Source organism: Micropterus salmoides, unplaced genomic scaffold, assembly GCF_014851395.1.
Source record: "Micropterus salmoides isolate LMB-PRFRI ecotype aquatic unplaced genomic scaffold, ASM1485139v1 Ms_hic_scaffold_9, whole genome shotgun sequence".
Classification (NCBI taxonomy): domain Eukaryota; kingdom Metazoa; phylum Chordata; class Actinopteri; order Centrarchiformes; family Centrarchidae; genus Micropterus; species Micropterus salmoides.
The window spans coordinates 11,429,352-11,448,555 of record NW_024044681.1 but is presented as its reverse complement, the minus strand read 5'-3'; the positions used below and the strand labels follow the sequence as shown (position 1 = coordinate 11,448,555).

The window sequence follows — 19,204 nt, the reverse complement described above, 5'->3', positions numbered from 1 at the left end:
AAAATGTCCTCAAATCTTATTCTTGACATGCAAGTAAATGGGCATTTCTTGTCCCTTCAAAGCATACAAGAATAATTGCGAGTTTTTGCTCTAAATTATTTTCTTCAAAAAGGTAAGGTACAATAATTGTAAAGATGTTAAATCGTTGCCAGGTGATAAAATGAAGAGCAATGATCTTTCTTGATGTGAAGTGGGAAGAACAATAGAAGGCCCTGCTGTCTAATACAAACTTTCTGTTCAGTATTTCTGTTTTCTTCTTTGTCTGCCATCATTGACTAAAAAAATATGAACAATAAATAAGTAAATTAAAAGGTTAATCATTAAGTGTTTTGGATTCATTGATTTGTTGGCCACTAGGGGGCATAAACTCAAATAGACACAGCTGTTGCCTAATTGCACACCCAGCAGACATGGAGCAACATAATCAATCATTTGGAGTTGAATGAATTTAAGTCCAATTTTCACTCTCCACTGAGTTTTTGTCTCCGCCACCTCTTGAGAAAAAATATCTGGTATGTCAGATAGCTATAAATACTTTGATAATCACAAGCCTGAGCAACAATTGCTATGAAGTAGATCCCAGTGAGAGGCATTAATCAAGAGTTGTATCAAATTTAAAATGCTTTGTCTTTTGGGAACAAAACGCTGCACAATTATTGCTGAATTCATCCAAAACTGACCCAGAATCTGAAATCAGCACAAAGTTTTTGCTCGCTGGGTGCATCGCACAAAACAGTGATAGGATGTTTCAGACCACAATGCACCTTGGGAGTTGTGGTAATGTAAATAAACTTGTACCTTTTATCAAAGACATTTTCAGAGTTTTATCCACATCCAAGCCATAGACGCGCACCAACACCCCTTTCACATTACACAGTTGTTTGACTAATTGTTCATTTAAAGATATTGATTAGTGAAGCTTGAACTCTCTCTCTGATGTGTTATCTGTTAGTATTACTGTTCATCTTAGGCAGGTAGGTTAGAGGATATAAGTACCCAAATGTTGCTGACAGAGAGTTCAGACTCTTTCACTCTTGTGCTGTAATGGGTTGCATTAGGGGATGAGGGCACAAAGAAAAAGACAGTCACACAGTTAATTGATTTTCCTTTGTTCCCTTCATGTGATTCAGAGCTGTGCAGCATTACAGTTTTCTGCAAGAGTAAATTGGCAAAAGGCACAAAAGGGAGATCTGTACTTTCTTGCCTCCTAATGTCCTTATAACACTTGAATAATTGCCTATCTTTTCAATAGACATGCACAATGCAGCTGGGCTCTGAATAGGAATAAATCCTAATGCAAGATAGAGTTTAAGTTAGCACTATAATGTCTAATCTTCTGAGGAGGTTTCCAGATTTGGTGTGTCTGAATATGTGCGTATAACATTAAATAAATGGCCGCAGCAGCTTTAGCCATCTGGTTAAAAAAAGAGTTATTAAGTATCTTCCAAATGACGAGTTGATTAAAAGGAAATTCCTCCAATTTAAAAATAAAGGTCAGTTTGGTAGTCATGTGGAGCAATGCTGGACCGGTAATCTGGCATTTTCCCAGTGGGCCAATGCACCTTGGGGGCCGTTGGTATGGTCCATGTGTAGAGCAGGTGTGTGACAGGGAAGAGAGGAACAGCGTGAGCAGGAGAGAGTGTGGTTAATGCGGTAAGCAGGGAATAGTTGGCTTACCGCTTGATGGCGACAATAAATGATAATTCATTCAATTATAATAATTAGATAAGTTAACATAACATTGTGACGCTATCATAACCGTCAGCTTCTGGCGCTCACTCTGTCAGTCAATGCCAAATAGCGTAGCATAAGCTAGGTCCATATCTTATCATGTTTAAGTTATACAGCTTCTTGCACCTTACTTTGCATCCTTATCAGGGAATTCCAACAATTCTGTATCTGAATTTATAATAATGTAAATTCCCCTCCCAATTAATTGTAATAATCTCTCCCTCTCTCCCTGTGCCATTGTCTAGTCAAGCCAGGTTGTTGAGGCAGCAGTGGAGGTGAGAGATAGGGAAGAACAAGAAGCTGTAGACTACTTCAGTATGTGTATTGTGCGTGTCACAGCCACCTCTGATCACCGGGGAGTCAGTCAAGAGCAAGTGAGTACACTGGTCCACAGCACTTACTACTCAGCTTTGTAGTGGTTGTGGGGGGTGTTTTACATATTGTTGGGGCCTGGTCTAGGCCAAAAATGCCAGGGCTGAATTTTTTGTCCCAGTCCAGCCCTGATGTGTACTACTCAGCCAGTATAATGTCTTCTGTGGCTCTGGAGGAGCATTGTCAAGTATCAGAAAATAACCCTGATGAAGTCACTGGGGTTATTTCGATTTGGGCTTTGAGACTTTTACATTTATAACAGAAAGCCTTATAAACTGGAGCTGTGTCATTTAAAAGATTTACTTGGCAAAGCGGGTCTAATGGAAATCTGTTCAATTCAGCATATCTCTGCCTCTGTAGCATTGATTTTGATATTTTTCTTTTAAACCTCTCTCTTGCCAGGCCCCCAAAGGTGCAACTATAATGGAGGTTCAATACTAAGTAACTGGAATGCCCCTCTAACAGTGTTGGGCAAGTTACTCAGAAATTGTAATATATTACTATTACTCCTTAAAAAATTTACTGGGTGATAAAAATAACTACTTGTGTTGCTCGTTTTGTTACTATATTACTTTCCAGTGTTTGGGGGGGGGGGGAATCAATATGTGGCAGTCAGCAGTCTCTCAGGACGTTTTAACTAATATCATATTCATAACAGCAGCAAGGATTTTTACAAAGCATATTGCTTAGGCCTAACATTTCTTAACACCACCGGCTGAAATAAAAAAAAAAAAAAAAAAGCAAGTAGCCTAAATCCCGACTTTTGATCTAATGTTTTATTGCACATGTAGCCTGTTTATAAGAGCAGTATTCAGTAGTTACAAAACCTTGCGTGAACGCCACTCTCTCCTGACGAGTCCAAGCATCAGTGACAGCAGCTGCCGGAGTTTCTTTCTGTAAGTTTCACGTTGCTGTGCTGCTTCTGCAGACACAATGTTCTTTGCATCATCTTAGACTGTGACACAATAATGGCAGTAGCTACTTACAGCTGTGGAAAGAACGCCTCTGCCTTTCTTTCTTTAGTTTTTCGCTATCAGTCCGGTGCCGCTGAGCTGCCGCACAGTCGTGGATTCACGTCACGGATGGTGCGTTCAGTAACGAGTAACGCAGCGTTACTTGCATTAGTAACTGTAATATTACCGTTTTAGAAAAGTAATAAGTTACACTACTAGTTACTGGGAAAAGTAATTATTACAGTAATGGGTACGTCGCTGCCCAACACTGCCCTCTAATAGGTAATTTCAATTATTTCAAATGTTGCTTTGATTGTGTGATGTTCCCCTTAGGATGCATTGTAACCATTTTGATGATTCCATAACTTTTCATCCAGAGGTCAGAATTTAAATGCTAATATGCTAAACTAAGATGGTTAACATGGTATGCAGTTTACATGCCAAACATACGATTTTTAACATTGTCTGAGAGAGGACTTGCTTATTGCCCATGATTTGGTGAAGGTAGCAAACGAACCGTTAGTCATCTATATACTACACCCCTTTGATATACTGAGTCATGTGGAAAACTTAATTACTTAAACATAATAAAAAAGATGTGCATTAAATGTATCTTGCTATCAAATTAGCTATATGCATTGGGTGGCACACAGACATAAACTTGCGTGATGACTCTGGCCTCATATTAGCAGGAAACACAGCAGTCATGTTGCTTCCTGTTGCTTCCCAGTCAAAGTACATTACACTGGTATCACTGAGCTGGCAGGAACCGCCCGCTGTTTTCAAGCACCATTAGTATTGACTTGAGTGACAGAACTTATGCCACAGAATTCCTTTTGCACTTTAACTAGACTAATAATTTGGTTAATTTTGTTGGTATGCACACACTGTTGCAACATTACACTACATCTTTTATCTTTGTTAATTACCACAGCGTGCAGAAATAATTGACAGAAAATATAAGGAGCTCAACACACACTGCAACTTACAACACACGCAAGTAGAAAAACACAAGCAAATGAGGAAAACATTTTAATCTATTTGACAACATATATGCAGCAAAAGAAACTGCACTGCAAATACAGAAAACCAGAAAAGCAACTTTCTGTTTTTGATTTTCTTATTTGCAGCTCATTTTGTTTTGAAATGTGCTTGTGTTTTGTTACTCTGCAGTTAAATATTGTGTTTATGTTGTCAAATTGATGAAGATGTTTCCTTAATTTGCTTATGTTGTATCTATATTCATGCATTTTCTTAAGTTTAAAATGATTGTTATTATTTATTATAATAATACAGTAATTTGTTTTTCAGTTTATCCTTGAAAAGCATGCGAGCCAAAAATTCAGAAACAGAAACAAAGAAGGCACAATAACCTGCCCATTTGGCAAAGGACTAAAATATAATTTCAGACAATGCATTAATACTCATACATTCAACAAATGCAAACAAGTGCCTGAGTGTTAAAAAGGAAACAAAACAACAAAGGAGAGATTTTAATTCACATCAAGTCACGCTTCCAGATAGTAAATACAGCAGCCAAACAGGCAATGCGATAGTGTTCAAAGGTACAAAATGTTGTCCAGAAGAAAGACTGACTTATAGCATAATCTTAGAGCATCCACAGTCGTGTATTTTGTTTTTTTTTTATACAGAAAACAGTATCAAACATTAGGCAAAGTCATCTCATGACAAAACCAAGAACATCTGCATGCAGTTTAGTTTTTTTTTCATAATATTGAGCTTGCATACAAAGGCAGACAGATTACAAAATCAAAATCACATGTTGGTTGTATTCATTACATATTCATCGGAGAGAGAGAGCAGGATCACTGTTGTGTCAAGGAGTATATTGAGATGCCAACAAGGTTTCACAGCCAGTTTGTGCCTCACAAATCAATGTGGCTGAAGAGGCTCTTAACACTTTAAAGAAATGTGAGGGGTGATGTAATGCATTAAACATTTCATTCCCCGGCTTTAAAAGGTGTGACACCATTAGTCAAAATCAATTTTTCTTCAAAATGGATGGATTGTAGTGTGAAAGCAATGTAATAGTTCTAATAACATCATCAACAATAAAACTATTGGTCAAGAAGGTTAAATAATTTAACAAATGGACGTTAGGGCTGTTTGTCACTTTCCACCAGCTGTAATTAGTGAGTTAAAATGATGTGGTTATTAAACCAGTCAGCCACACTGACAGAATTGACATGCTCCTAAAAACAAACATGCCCGGCCTATCACTTACAGTGACGTGAGGTAATGACAAAAAGCTGTTAGCTGAATTGCAAGCCTGACAGGATTCCTGAACATTACGTGAGGACTATTTGTATGCCGTTTCTGTGTTACCAGTCAGTGCACGGAAATTTACAAGAAAGGTGGGTGCAGGGGCATGCAGAAAAGGTCAAACTCATTGCTTGGTCAAAATCACAAATACATGGCATGCATCCCAGCCTACTGATCCATGAGGGCAACTGAAGTTGGGAGTTTTCAGTCCTGAAACATTTCCAGTTCTGCGCAAGGACTCGAGGTATCAAACCAAAAAAAAAAAACAACAGAAAAATACAACAAAAAAACCCCAACATAAATAATTCAACAGGCTAGAAGGAGTCAAAGTAAACTTTTAGTTATCTTAATATATGAGTTGAGTGACATAGTCCGAGTGTTTTGCTCCTGGGCTGTGAGTTCAACCATCTCTATTCCCAGATATCTGTGCCCAAATACAGAGCTTAAGATTTGACATATGAACAATATCAACAACACAGAGCACTAAGCTGCACATTCTTAGAGGATTTACTGTGGAATAGAAGGGGTTAAAAATGTACATTCTGTTTGATACATTTAAAATGGAGCTGTTTACATAAAAAAACCCTCAACAGATGCAACATCATAGTAATAATATACATACACGGCTAGTATATTAAAAATTCTGCCCTTCTCACCCCTGCCCATTTTAGCAAAGCTACAATTGCACCGACTTAAGCAAGGGCGTGTTCACCCCTTTCAGCAGCAAACTTGAACTTCAGCATCAATAGGTTGTTGTAAACAATACATGCTTTTGTTAATTTTATATATATATTTTATATATTTGACGTAAACTTTCCCTTTTGAAAATTCGGCCCTTTTGACAAACAGCAGGTACATTTTCAGCCACATTACAGCCTAAAATGCTGTCATTTTCTGTAGTGTAAACAGTAAGCTGCACACACACATGCCATAGTACTGCCCAATCATGTGGTATTGTGATTTGACAAGTTATTTTCCCCCGGTGGGTCACCCACTTAACTTCATTCTGTTCTGTTCATTCTGATTACAGATGGTCGCTATCAAGTAGGCTCTCTACCTTCCACACAGTGAAGCAAGGCTGTGTGACGTGATCGCAGTGTAGTAATTGTGAATGTTTTCACCTCTGTGCTGAAATTATCCACAGATCATCAGGTGCATGAGACCTACTTTTATATCCATAGCCCTCTTCAGCTCCTGACTAATCACAAAGCAGCCATTACACGATTATGCTCTTACTGCACTTGTTCAACTTGCTGCACGGCCGTTGAAAGAAAGTCTGAACCCCTGTTCTTTAAAGCATTCGCTGTAAAAATCACTTGTGTCCTTGTACCCATGATTCATCTCAGATTTTACTTGAATTTCTAAATGCATATTTTATTTAACTACCCATCGCTTTAGCACTGTAAATTCAGAAACACGCAATTCTGAAGTCTGGATAGCATGACTGAATGGATGGAACACTTGAGGAGCCTTGACATCAGGATTACCACACAACTAGGCAGCTCTATAGATTAGTCATGTCAGTAGTCATAGATAGTGCTTTGACACCAAGCATTGTCTCATATTAATTAGTCTGAACAGAGACACACAGGGAATTAGTGTTTGTGATGTGAATACTTGCTATAAGTAGCTTTGAGGAGAAGTTTTGTATCTCATTCATTTAGCTCACACTGACCAAACTGCCTGCTTACTGGGCAGAAATTTAGTCACATTGCCAGCTTACAAATGAGCGTCAGTCGTCCTAAAATCCTTTTAAGCAGAACTTACGTCCATCAACTACCAACATCAGTCTTCTAATATCCACTAAGCCTTGGATTTTGGGGTTGTTATGTGTTATTGGTATGTTTATGTTAATTTCCCCTTTACAACAAACTGCCACGCAGTTCACTGGGAAGAGGAGTGAAGGCCTCAGTATGCTTCAAACAAGGTACTTGTACCAATACCTGAAACAATACACCCTACCCAGGGCAGCATTTGAACCTCTCTCAAGCTCTCTTTTATTTCACTCTTCTCACAACTACTTTTTGTAATACCACGCACTGTCCAACACCACAAATGCCTTCAAACAGAGACAGTGTGAAAGCGTGTGCCCCTTTTAAAGGATTCATCATGTCGAGACTACAAAGGCAAAAGACACAGATTTCTTGGAGATGGATTGGGCAGGCAGTGCGATGCAGCCAGGAGAAGGTTTTGACAGGAAGGCTTTTCACCCCGGATTGAAGTGTGGATTTTTTGATATGACATCACTATGGTTAAGGTTTGGTTTGGTTTGGTTTAGGCACAAAAAGTGGTCATGGTTAAAAGAAACAGCATATTTGCTAGACGTCTTTGTCACTTGACCATAACATGCATAACATACTAAAGCGACTGGCGTTTTTGTTCAGATCAGTCTCATTGTACAATCCAGATAGTTTGAAGCATGCAGAGGCCTTAACTTGTACAGTATTCTAAGGAGGTTCTGTGGTCCTGTGACATTGTTTTCACCTAGACAAATGACTCAAACTAAAGGATAAACGCTCCAGATTTCTAAAACAAGCTGCTGCAAGCTTGTAGTTGGCCAGTTGTGTTGGAGCCACTTAGACTGGGGATGAACGACAGGACCGTGGCAACCTAACACTTTTACAATCATATTAAAGTGCAATATCTTCAGTTATTGTGGCAAAAACAAAATCTGGATGATTTATTAGAGTCAAGAATACTGATTATGGGATGTTCACTTGATAAGAACTATTACTGTTTATGTAATAAATTAGAAGAAATTATTCCATAAATATTTCTGCATAACTCCAACAGTATGACATTTTGCTACATCCTTAGATTCTTCACTCTTACCACCAAGCTGACAGTATGGAGGTTTGTGCTGTTTCAGGGACTGGTCAATCATTGGAAAATTATTTTAGCTGCTGTAAAATATCTCTTCAAATAGAAAGCATTTGCTCCTTATATATTCACTGATCATACAAGAAATCTGAATTATTATCAGCGCTACAATCCCAGTGATTCATTTTGTGAACTGAATTGCTCTTAAAATGAAAAATAAATGAGCAGCCATGCAACCCCTATTGTACATGTAAAACAGAAAGAAAACAGGTTTTGGATATTTTTAAATGAGCCCTGTTGAGAGGAAATATATTCCCAAAGAGGTGTCACAGGTCACTGGGGCAAACATGAGGAAAATCCAGAGAAGAAGAGATGGGAGGAGGAGTTAGGAAAATGAAGGCAGGGGTCCTATCTAGTGTAACCAGGGAGGGGACGAGGGCCAGCAGGTTGGACGACAGATGTAGGTCTTCAGTCATTTAATGAACCAGGTAATTCATTGGTCAACGTGTGCCAACGCTCAATTTTCTTGTCCTTGTTTTTTAGGCAGTCAAACCAGTGTTTGAGCCTCTCTCCGTTTGCATTGATACCCAGAGATACACCACCTGAAAGAAGGCACAAGGACAGCATGAGTCATATGCTGAACGCTTAGCAGAGCGTGTGGGAGCTTTACAATGTGTCACGTTATGAAAGAGGGAAAGGATAACAACAGCAGATGATTATAGTGTCTTAGCAACAGCACAAAACAACTGAAGACAGGTACGACATTAGAGATGTTGTGATGGCAGCACTTTCTAATAAGAGTTTCTAAATTGTGAAAAATGGTTTATTAATGGTTAATAAATAATTTAGTAATGCTCCCCTCAAGATCCATCTAGTTGCTGTTCTGAAACTATTAATCATATCAGAACAGCTACCACATGGCCCCTGATCAGTGGTGGAAAATACACATTTATTCAAGATTTGTATTTTAGTACAATCACAAGGTACTTGTACTTTACTTAAGTATTTTAATTTTATGCTATTTTATAATTCTACTCCACAACATTTCAGAGGGAACTTTTTACTCATAAAATTATTTGACAGCTGTAGTTACTATGTTACTACAGATTCAGATTTTAAATACCTATAATGAGCTTATCAAATATGATCCATTGTAATATAATACATTAAACAACCCAATAGTATATGAAAAAAATAGAATTACTTCGATCAATTAAAATGCTGTTTATAGTAATGTAATGTAGTAATAATTTCAGTTATATATATATATATATATATATATATATATATATATATATATATATATATATATATATTCAGGCTAGGACACTGTGGGATGAGACCGTTTATGAAACTTTTAACTGCATCTCATGGCTTTAATGAGCAAATTATGTTTGCTCAGTTGTCATGGAGTTTCAATTACTTTAAAACAACCATTAGTTATTTTACTACTATTTTAAGGGTCAAGGAGGAAATTGTTTAGACACTTTTTCCCCCATATGTTCCTTTATTGTTTATTGTGTTTTATTTTCTCAAAAAATTTGAATAAAAGCTTTAGGGGGAGTTCTTTGGAACAGGTTTAAACATCAGTGCAATATGAGCAGGCCAGCTAGTTCCCAGCATGGCTCAGTGCTCGTTTGTTTCCCAGCCTCCAGCATGAGAAAGGGCCGGGCAGATGGCAGACTCAGCTGGACAGAAGGCCAGTGGTGCTGCTGATGCCGCTGAATATCAGTCAAGCTCGTCCCACACTGTCGTCATCTCTGACGAAAGCCGAGCTGGCTTGGCATGGTTCACCTGTGCTTACCTATGAAATCATTAGACTTTCCGATATCGTAGTCCCACACGGTCACCTCCAAGGTCTTTTTGGTGAGGTCTGCATATTTTATGTCATAACAGAACTCCTACAGGAAATAGAAAGGCAGAAAATAAGAGCTCTAGTTGTGCCTTTCTCCGGTATGATCACGTACAATTACAATCACATATCAAATCAAGTATGAAGCCTAATTTGTGTTTAAAGGTTTTGAATGTGTTGAATAAGAGTCCATTCTGCTTCACCACCTTCCCAACAAAACACTCTTCTGCATGCTGTTTGGTAAGCATAATTATCATTACAAACCTGAGTGCAATTGACATTTGTTTCATTTTCTGGTGAAACTGATTCATATAATTCTGAGCGCCTCATTAACTTTTAATTTTTTGTAAGTGCCTAAAATAACATTCAGGTTAATGTCATTGCAGTAGTTGCCTTTCCTCACTTTCACAGCACGCCCTATTAGTTCAGGACACATAGACTCATTCAGTATACTGCAAGTGTTTTGATTGGACCACATTTGAATTAAATGTAAAATACATGCCAGAGTCCTTCAACAGAATGACAGTATAATCAGTAAAGTACACTGTCCACTGAATGAAACAAGCATTTTTTCTGATATCAATTTGCACCGTGTGAAGGAACAGCATTTATGTCGCATTTCAATCTGTGGTTCAATCAGGGTTGCCGCTCCACCTTAATGAAATCAATGCCTTGATATGGAGGAAGACCCTCATTGCTCGTCTCTGACAGAAAGGCCAAGAGGTGATGGAAGAATATGGGTACAAAAAATGCCAGAGGAAATGTCAAGCCGCTGGCCTGTGTGTAGCCAAGGCCGTCCGCTTGTATACAGGCTGAGCCAAGCTGCCCTGTGCCACGATGAATTGGGGGGCCTGTTCAGCCTGGAAAACATGTTTGGCATCTTTCTGCAAAACATTGCTGTGTCCTCAGGGTCTTTAGCAAAGTATTTCTGATTTCAACAGTATTTATAATCAGGTGTTCATCTGTGAGACTGAGCTGCTCTAACTCATTTTAGGGGCTGCATGTCGAAGTGTCCTTGGGCAAGATACTGAACCCCAAATTGCCCCTGGTGGCTGTTGCACCAGTGTATGAATGTGTGTGAATGTTAGTTTCTGTTTGAGCACAGGCTCAGTGTGTGAATGCGATGTAGTGTAAAAGTGCTTTGAGAGGTAGAAAGGCGCTATACAAATACGAAACATTTACATTTGCATTTTGATACAGAATAAGGGCTGATTACTTGTTTTATCTATACTGAATTTATCAAAGCAATGTTACAGCACACTACAGCGATGGGACACTGTTCTGAACATGTTTTCAAGGCCATCATCAACATCTGACATTCCCAATCTTTGGTGGGAAACACAGATTTCCAGTGTGAGAGAAGATAAAGAATCAGTGCTACCAAAAGACACTTGAGCTATGTCTTTGGCTGAGGATGACTTTTGTGACATATTCTACATTCAGACAGCTTCAGTTCTGCTGCTCCCTCAAAAAGTCATCTTGTAGTGAATTTTGAAAAATGTGCTTCTTTTGTATCTGACAGCTGTGCCCTCTCAGAATGGCTTTTGTAGGTTCCAGGGTTATGGAGTTTGCTCCGCACACAAAGGCACTGGACAAACACTCAACTCAGGTAAAAGAAAAATAGAAGAGGGAAAAAAACAAAACAAAGCTGGAGCTTCAAGGTTTTAGCGGAATAGCCGTGGTTTATACCTCGTTGAACTCGGGATTGAGAGTCTTCTTTTTCACAGCAGTCTTGTGCTTTGACTTTTTGTTCTCATCAGGCTTCAGGTACCTGTAGGAGAGCAAAGTATGGAGGGAGGGGAGGAAGACTTAATACAGGACTTAACAGTATTGATAAGGAGCAGCAAAGAGAAACACTTCAAATCCCTGCAGATTCATTTATTAAATTATGTCGAAGTATAATTTGAAACCACCATCAACTATGTAAATCCCCATATACAGTGTAAAAGCCTCATTCTATACATTTCTGTCCTCTAGAGGGTGCTGTGGTACTGCCCTATACTGAACCACACAGCTGCATTACATTACATACGCTACATTACCTTACTTTAATAGACTCCACCTGTGCTTTTATTAAAGACATTTTCCCCCCAGTTGGTAATATATTAATGCTGTTGTGTCATCACCTCCCAAAATAGCTGTTCTCTGCCAATAATAATGTCCAATACATGGTTAGTTTAACAGCAACATTTAATTTTAGTTAAGTCTTTTTGATGAGATTGCAGAGGTGAAGACACGTTGCCTCACATCAATAACACATTTCAGTTTATACTCGACAGTGCAGATCTCCAGTATGTAGTTTCTTTAGTATGTGTGTGTGTGTGTGTGTGCTCACATTGCTGCCTTTATCTTTCATCATGAATGTGACACTGCTCTATAGAGTATATGGTGGATAATATAGTATATAATTGAGTGTTTACTGTATGTAGTTTAGAGAATATTATAGTTTCAAGACAAAACTGCGCGGTACTGAAAGAAAAAAGTGTAAATACTAATTTGTCTGCTACTTCAGCACCATGGACAGTGTCAAGGATCAGTAGACTAGACTTTATTCAACTAAACAACCCTTCTGCCCCCAAACTCTCTCTGCTACTAGGGGATAGAGAGCTAACATGGGGGAATGACATCCCCCCTCATATCACCTACTGGATATGGGTTGACTATTGAAGCATTTGGGGTCATACTACACTCAGCCAGTTTACAGGTACACCTAACTAAAACAAATGCAGTCTAATGCATTCCATGGTGCAATAAATCCTATTTTCACCATTTTTCAGAGAGGTTTTTGTGTAATTTATGGTTATTTTTGAGGCTGTAATTGGCAGTGCTGTGGACCTGTATTGTGTTATATTCAGAGGTGTCTACCCTGATTCATATAAATGGGATGGACAAAATATTAGAAACATCTCTCAGTATAATGCAATGCAGTTAATCAGCACCACAAAGTACAGCCTTCAAAATTGCCATAAAGTTGAATCAACCACCCTCTAAAACTGTTTAAATGAAAACTGTACGTTTATTGCAGGATTGTTGTATTAGACTGCGGTAGTTTTAGATAGGTGTACCTAATAAACGGGAAACTGAATGTACATTGTGAAATGTGCAATCTAAATAAAATTTGATTTTGTTTTGTTGAGGTGTTGCTGGAGTTCCCAGAACATGTTTCAGTTTGCATTCTCTGCAGTCCAAGAGTCTGTGGTGAAAACAGATCATTAGTGCCACTGTTGCTCTGGGTGCAGGCATTGGTCTTTATGAATGTATGGCCAATGTGTGTGTGTTTGTGTTTGTGTAAAGATTGGCCCTTTGCTTCTGTTCTGTCCTTATAAATGATGCAAAAGGCAGGTTGTATTTATATCAAACTCAGCATGCAGTGTAGTGAATGTTGTGTATTACCTCTATCCATTTGGCAAAGAACAGTTATGGGCAATAATGCTCATTCTGATGTGTTATATTTCAATCCAGCAAGCAATTACAGTAGCTCGTCACATCGCTCTTTCCTTTTACACACTTACTGGACACACACACACACACTTCAATTTCCCAAGGTAACACAAAGAATTAAGGGAGGGTAAGTGGGTTATTGCTCACAAACATACCCCTGGGGAAATGGGGGCTGAAATTTGATGAGGATATTCCAGCGAACATAATTGTTGTCATGTAATGGGGCTACTGACCCCCAGGTAAAACCAGCTAAGAGTGAAAGTTAGGATGCAAACAATGCTATTGTGCAACACATTGTTTTTAAATGTTATTTCACTACTGCCATTATTCTGCTTTGAATGAAGAGCCATTAAGGAGGGCATTTACTCATGACATACTCGACAACCTTGGTCGACTAATATGTGTCTGCATTCGACATCCATATGACACATGCGTCTTAAAAATATGCCCAACATTACAGTATCAACGCAATAGACCATGTACAGTTCAGGTGACACCTGGGACATTGGCTGGTGAAAGAGGAGAGAAATCATGCAGCCCTGTCTATCTGTCAGTGTATACATGTCCTTTATTCCCTCTCACATGAGTTTGTCAGTAAATCTATTATCTGCCCAAGTGTCCTTCAAGCTTCAGGGAGATTTTGTCAACCTCAAACTGTCTGAAAATTGTTGCCAGCCCCTTTCCTCCGAAACGAGTCGGCTTTTGTTCTAGAGGTGTGCACAGCAGAGTCGGAAATTAATTGCACTTTCATTGCTCAGCCAGATGAAAGACTTGGGAAATGTTCAGGTGTGATAAATAGGACTCTCCTTCAAACTGCAGATGGCTTCTTGTGCTTTGTGTCTTTCATGCCGCTGATAATCACAGGTAGTCTGCTTCTTTCCTGCTAAACCATCAGCAGTAAACCATCAGTACATGCACTAAAAATAGCATTATTACGACGAGCATCCGGTATTTTGTGGAGAAATACATGTTGAGAGGAGAGAAGAAATCAATCGACAGTTGGCTTTATGTGAAGTCAACCTATGTTTTTAAATCATGTATTCTCCCTTGTCAGATTTCTTCCTTGACAGACACATCGCTAAATGACAATAAATCTATGAAACTGATTCTGAAATCTGCAAAATATCAAGAACAACATCTTTAAATTTTTTTTATACACCTTAAAGATCGAAATAAAGATAAGTCAATTTAATTTAAAAAAATAGAACTCTGGAATTGTAAGTGAATGCACACGGTTATATGTCAGATATTCATACTTCTTCCTGTACTTGCCTATCTTCCATTTTTATTTATTTAAAAAATTCATTATATAAATTAATACAAGCATGAAATTGTGAGGTAATCCAATACATTTTTGAAACTCACCTCATTATTATGAAATGTTATTCTGTCCTTATTTAATTCCAGCAGTTTTTCACCATTTCCCCCAATGATTTCATAATGCCACTTTCATAACAAATTCTTATTATGTAATTGGATGTCGCATTGGTCTGAATGAGCAGGACACCAATGTCATAACTAGCGCTACCATGTTAAAATTTTGTTATATATGTTAAGTAACATTTGAAATAAACTAATCAGTTGAAAAAATGGCATAAAATGTATCGAATTTGAAGATGTCATCTTGGACTGGGAAATTGGGATTGTGAAAATTAATGACTATATTCTGACATTTTATAGACCCAACAATTAATTCATTAAGAAAATAAATGTCACATAATTGTTAATTGCAGCCTTAATAATGACCAAAAAGATTATTGTACAAAGCCATGATTATATATTTGTCTATATTTATCCATAGGATCATTTTATAATTTCTTATTTATTTATTTTTATCTTGAATACTATGGGCCTCCATACTTCCAAGCCACTGAAGACTGCACATTTAAAATCATTTCTTGTGTAATTTTTTTTTCTGTTATGACATGTCCATTGATGAAAGATTCTGGTTCATTGCAGCTTGGGTCCAATTTTCATAGCTTTGTCCATCATTTCTACTGGTTTTAATAACATAACACTGACCAAGGTAATTGCTGAAATCTGGGAACTTGACAACAAAGCTACAATAAAGTCTGACGAGTCAAGAAACACAAGCAGTCAGACGATCAGACATGTTGTAAACGACAAGACAGTTTATCCAGATTGTCCAAGTCACTTTATTTAGAGGTAAAACCGAAAGTGAGTGCAGCCACCGTGTCTGTAATAATCCCTCATTGCACACACAGCTACAGTGAGCACAGTAGGTCAAAGTTGAACCAAGCTGCATTGTAAATTGGTGATGGATCTTTCCTGATAGTTTGTTAACAACCTGTCTGATTGTCCACCTGCTTTTGTTTCTTTCCCCATAAGACTTTTAGTCACTGTGTTCCTGCTTCTCAGTGATTAACTTGGTGAATAAAGATTATTATTAAGGATATAAATGATGTTCAATACTGTGAAAAAAAGATCCAGGTTGTAAAAAAAAAGAATTATGCTTTGTATTTATGTCAGAACATGGGATGAAAACATACCACATGAAATTGTAGCGCACAGCTTCTGCTGTTATATATTATAATGTAACAGCTTTACTCTCTGGGTGTTTTTGCATTTTTGCATACTGACGTTTTAACATAGGGGTCGGAGAAGCCATTGGCGTCCATGGCGGCAAGGTGAGCGCAGCGGATGATGCCCACTACCAGGCAAGACTTCTGGGTGTTGTACTTAAGAGAAATCATGATGCGTCCTCGCTCCTCCAGGGACTTATCTTCTGTCTTGTTGACCTGCAGTGGTAAAAATGACAGGATTTAGAAATAATAACGAGCTTTTGTCACAAAGCCTACCACATGGAGGTATTTATACTACCGTGGCTGCCGGCCAGGGTTCCCCCTCATGCTCAGCATCATTTGTAACTGATGTTTCTCATTTCTGTCATTTGAGAGGAAACCAAAACTTTAATTTCCAAAATGATATTAATCCATGTAGACAACAAAATGTTGTCACTCTGTCAATAATGGATTTAATTCATTTTTTAAATCCCAGGAGTTGTTAAAGTAAGTTGATTTCATAAAATGCCTGCCGCAGCTAAAGTGTGCTTGCCTTCTTGTCTGTTGTGTGTCCTGAAAATCAGCCAAACACTGATTGGCTGATTGATGTCATCTCCGTTGTAAATGGTGAGTTAATAGCCTCATCAAAATTAATTTGCCATGTTCTTTAGAGACAAGATAAACATCTGAACTGACGCATGACCTGTGTGCCTGTTTTCATTCCAAACACACCACCAGTACTTCCCACTGATGAGCACAAATTCAACAACAGACCCAAACCTTCACGTGCTGTCGAATTAATTCAAATATTTTTGTCTGTTTGGATGATTTGGTATTAAACGTGATGTGGACAAGCCTCAATTTATAACATCACTAAACACTAAAATCATTTGTAACAGAGGAAGTTATTTATACATTGTGTAAAATAAGTAAAAATAAATAAGGCTATCAATAATATTTATGAATATGGTCCCCTTTATTGCTTTTTTGTTTCTATGCACTTTATCTTTGATTGCTAGAGTGAATTACTTGAAAATGTTTGTTCTTACTTAATGTTTAGTGGTTATGTTAGTGGTGAAGTAGCAGTTACCAGACACTTCAAACTCTCCAAAGAAAAAAAATACTAACTTCGAGTGTATACATTTTTACAGAAATGCAGCCCAGGCCCCTAAAGAGCTATCTGGACTTTGTTTATTTTTTAAAAGCTATGACCAATGACTTAGAAATGCAATTTACCAGAAACACTCCCGCAGTTGCTGATTATGTGAATATGCACTGGGCTTTTCCATACATCAGCATTTATTTTTAACCACATGTACAGTATAAAACCATCCATATATCAGCAGAGAAAATGCAAAGAAGCTTAACAACTTCAAGCTCATCAAGAGCTACTTGAAAGTGCACGCACCAGTGGAAATGCGGGCATTGGGATTGTGAGTTCTTTCAATTTGGTTTGTGCCATTTCAAATTGACATTCATTGTTTTTTTCTGCCTCATTCTTCCTCTCTGTCTCTTTTATGACAAACTGCCAGTTACTTCACAATGGAGCCAAGCTATAAAGTTAAACTTAAGAGACATAGTTCTAGAAAAATCAGTTCTTTAAAAAAAAATGTCAGTTTTTTTTTTTTTTACAGTATTATAAAACAAATGACAGGACTTCAAAAATACCAATGATGAATGCTTCAGTAATAACAAAATTCCTGTTGTACTACAAGTTTAAGATGTTTAAAATGTCTGACTTTGGTGGTCTACAGTGGTAGTTTCAAAGACACTGGCAGAAAGCAATCATGTCACATTATCACATGCACTTTAGAAACTGCTTCTATAACCCAGGTGAAAAAAATCCAAGCCAAAGCCAAAAACTATTTTACTAGTTGCAAAATAATTATGCCAAGAAGTTTTAGCATAATTCTGCTGTTTGTAGATTGCATACTCAACATGAAAACACCACATGAACTACCAACATGAATGGACAGCTATAATTTGGCATACTGAAAGCTACTGCTTCAAAAGTTTTTTGTTATTACCTTCATAGGCTCTAACATTCACCTCTAAACAATGATGCCTCAACACTCAGAAACAGTGTAAGAATAACAAAATGAAAAAAGACAAACAGATGGAAAGAAAAGTCTCTGCAGACTTTTGTCACTGCCAAAGTCTTACACTGACAGTGCTCAACAATGTGTCCAGCAGTGTCCACAGCAGGTTACTAATCAGATATCTCCAGGGAACTGACTCTCTCTACATGAATCACAGATGACTTTTACAAGATGTCTCACTGGACTTGTGGACTTGGCATCCATTTCACTGGGGATGCCAACATGTTTCATCCGCCGCCTTGGTTTACTGTCAAATCCTTTTAGTCCTGTCTCTTCTTCTACGGTTTATCCACGTTTAGGACATCCCACTGTTGTCTCTGCCTCTCTGACTCCTTTAACAAAATGCTCTTTAGGAAGGCTGTGACAAACCAAGAGGCTGACAGGAATACAAGAGTATCAAGAAAGCGAGGAGGAAGTAAAAACCTCAGGTTGTCTGAATGGTATCAAGGTCGACATACCAGACAAGTGCAGGCATCTTTACAGCGTTCACTGTCTTCTTTTCTATTTCACACTCATAGACCATCCATTTAGCCCGGCCAGCCTTCCATCTCTAATAAATGATTTTATAAGCTGTCGACATATACCATGTAACATCATTAATCACAAATAAAAACATACAAATTGTCTGCGACTACATGGCCTCTGCTCTTCATAGAGGTCTGCTCTCTTTCCCTGCTTCTATGAGCCTCCTTTTCCTCTCTCCATCAATCTGTTCAAACATAAAATCAACTTACATAAGCAAACACACTGCTGTGCAGTAGCGTTTGCTTAACATTTTCCAGCTAATTGTACCATTGCCTTGGGGAAAACTCAATTAAGATTGGCTAGAGGATGTCCATTAATTGAATTTAACACACAGTATAACCGGACACCTCCGACGTGACTGTCTGAACATCATTCTAAATGAATGTAGCTGCAGAGCTAAATAATCAGGGAGATATACATCGCTCGCTCTCTGCATGCTTCATTGTTTTCTGGACTCCGAAGACTGGCAACAAAGCAGCAGAATGGTAGCAAGCAACCCAATAATATTCCAAGTGCATTGACTGGGTTCCAGGTATTACTCAGTCCCTTAGGGGTTACCAGGGAAACAGAGATATTACCAGAAAAAAGGTCAGGTGGTATCCCAAG

General features: G+C 38.1%; 1 protein-coding gene across 1 annotated transcript in view; it reads right to left on the bottom strand.

Moving 5' to 3' along the window:
* Positions 1-4,534: 4,534 nt before the first annotated feature.
* The window catches only part of doc2b (double C2-like domains, beta), a 126,465-nt gene continuing 111,795 nt past the window's right edge, over positions 4,535-19,204 (bottom strand). The window contains exons 6-9 of the mRNA XM_038709404.1: positions 16,054-16,211; positions 11,701-11,782; positions 9,964-10,060; positions 4,535-8,761 (exon numbers count right to left, since the gene is read on the bottom strand). Of these exons, the coding sequence (XP_038565332.1) occupies positions 8,628-8,761; positions 9,964-10,060; positions 11,701-11,782; positions 16,054-16,211 (471 nt within the window). The 3' untranslated portion in view covers positions 4,535-8,627. The remainder of the gene's footprint in view (positions 8,762-9,963; positions 10,061-11,700; positions 11,783-16,053; positions 16,212-19,204) is intronic.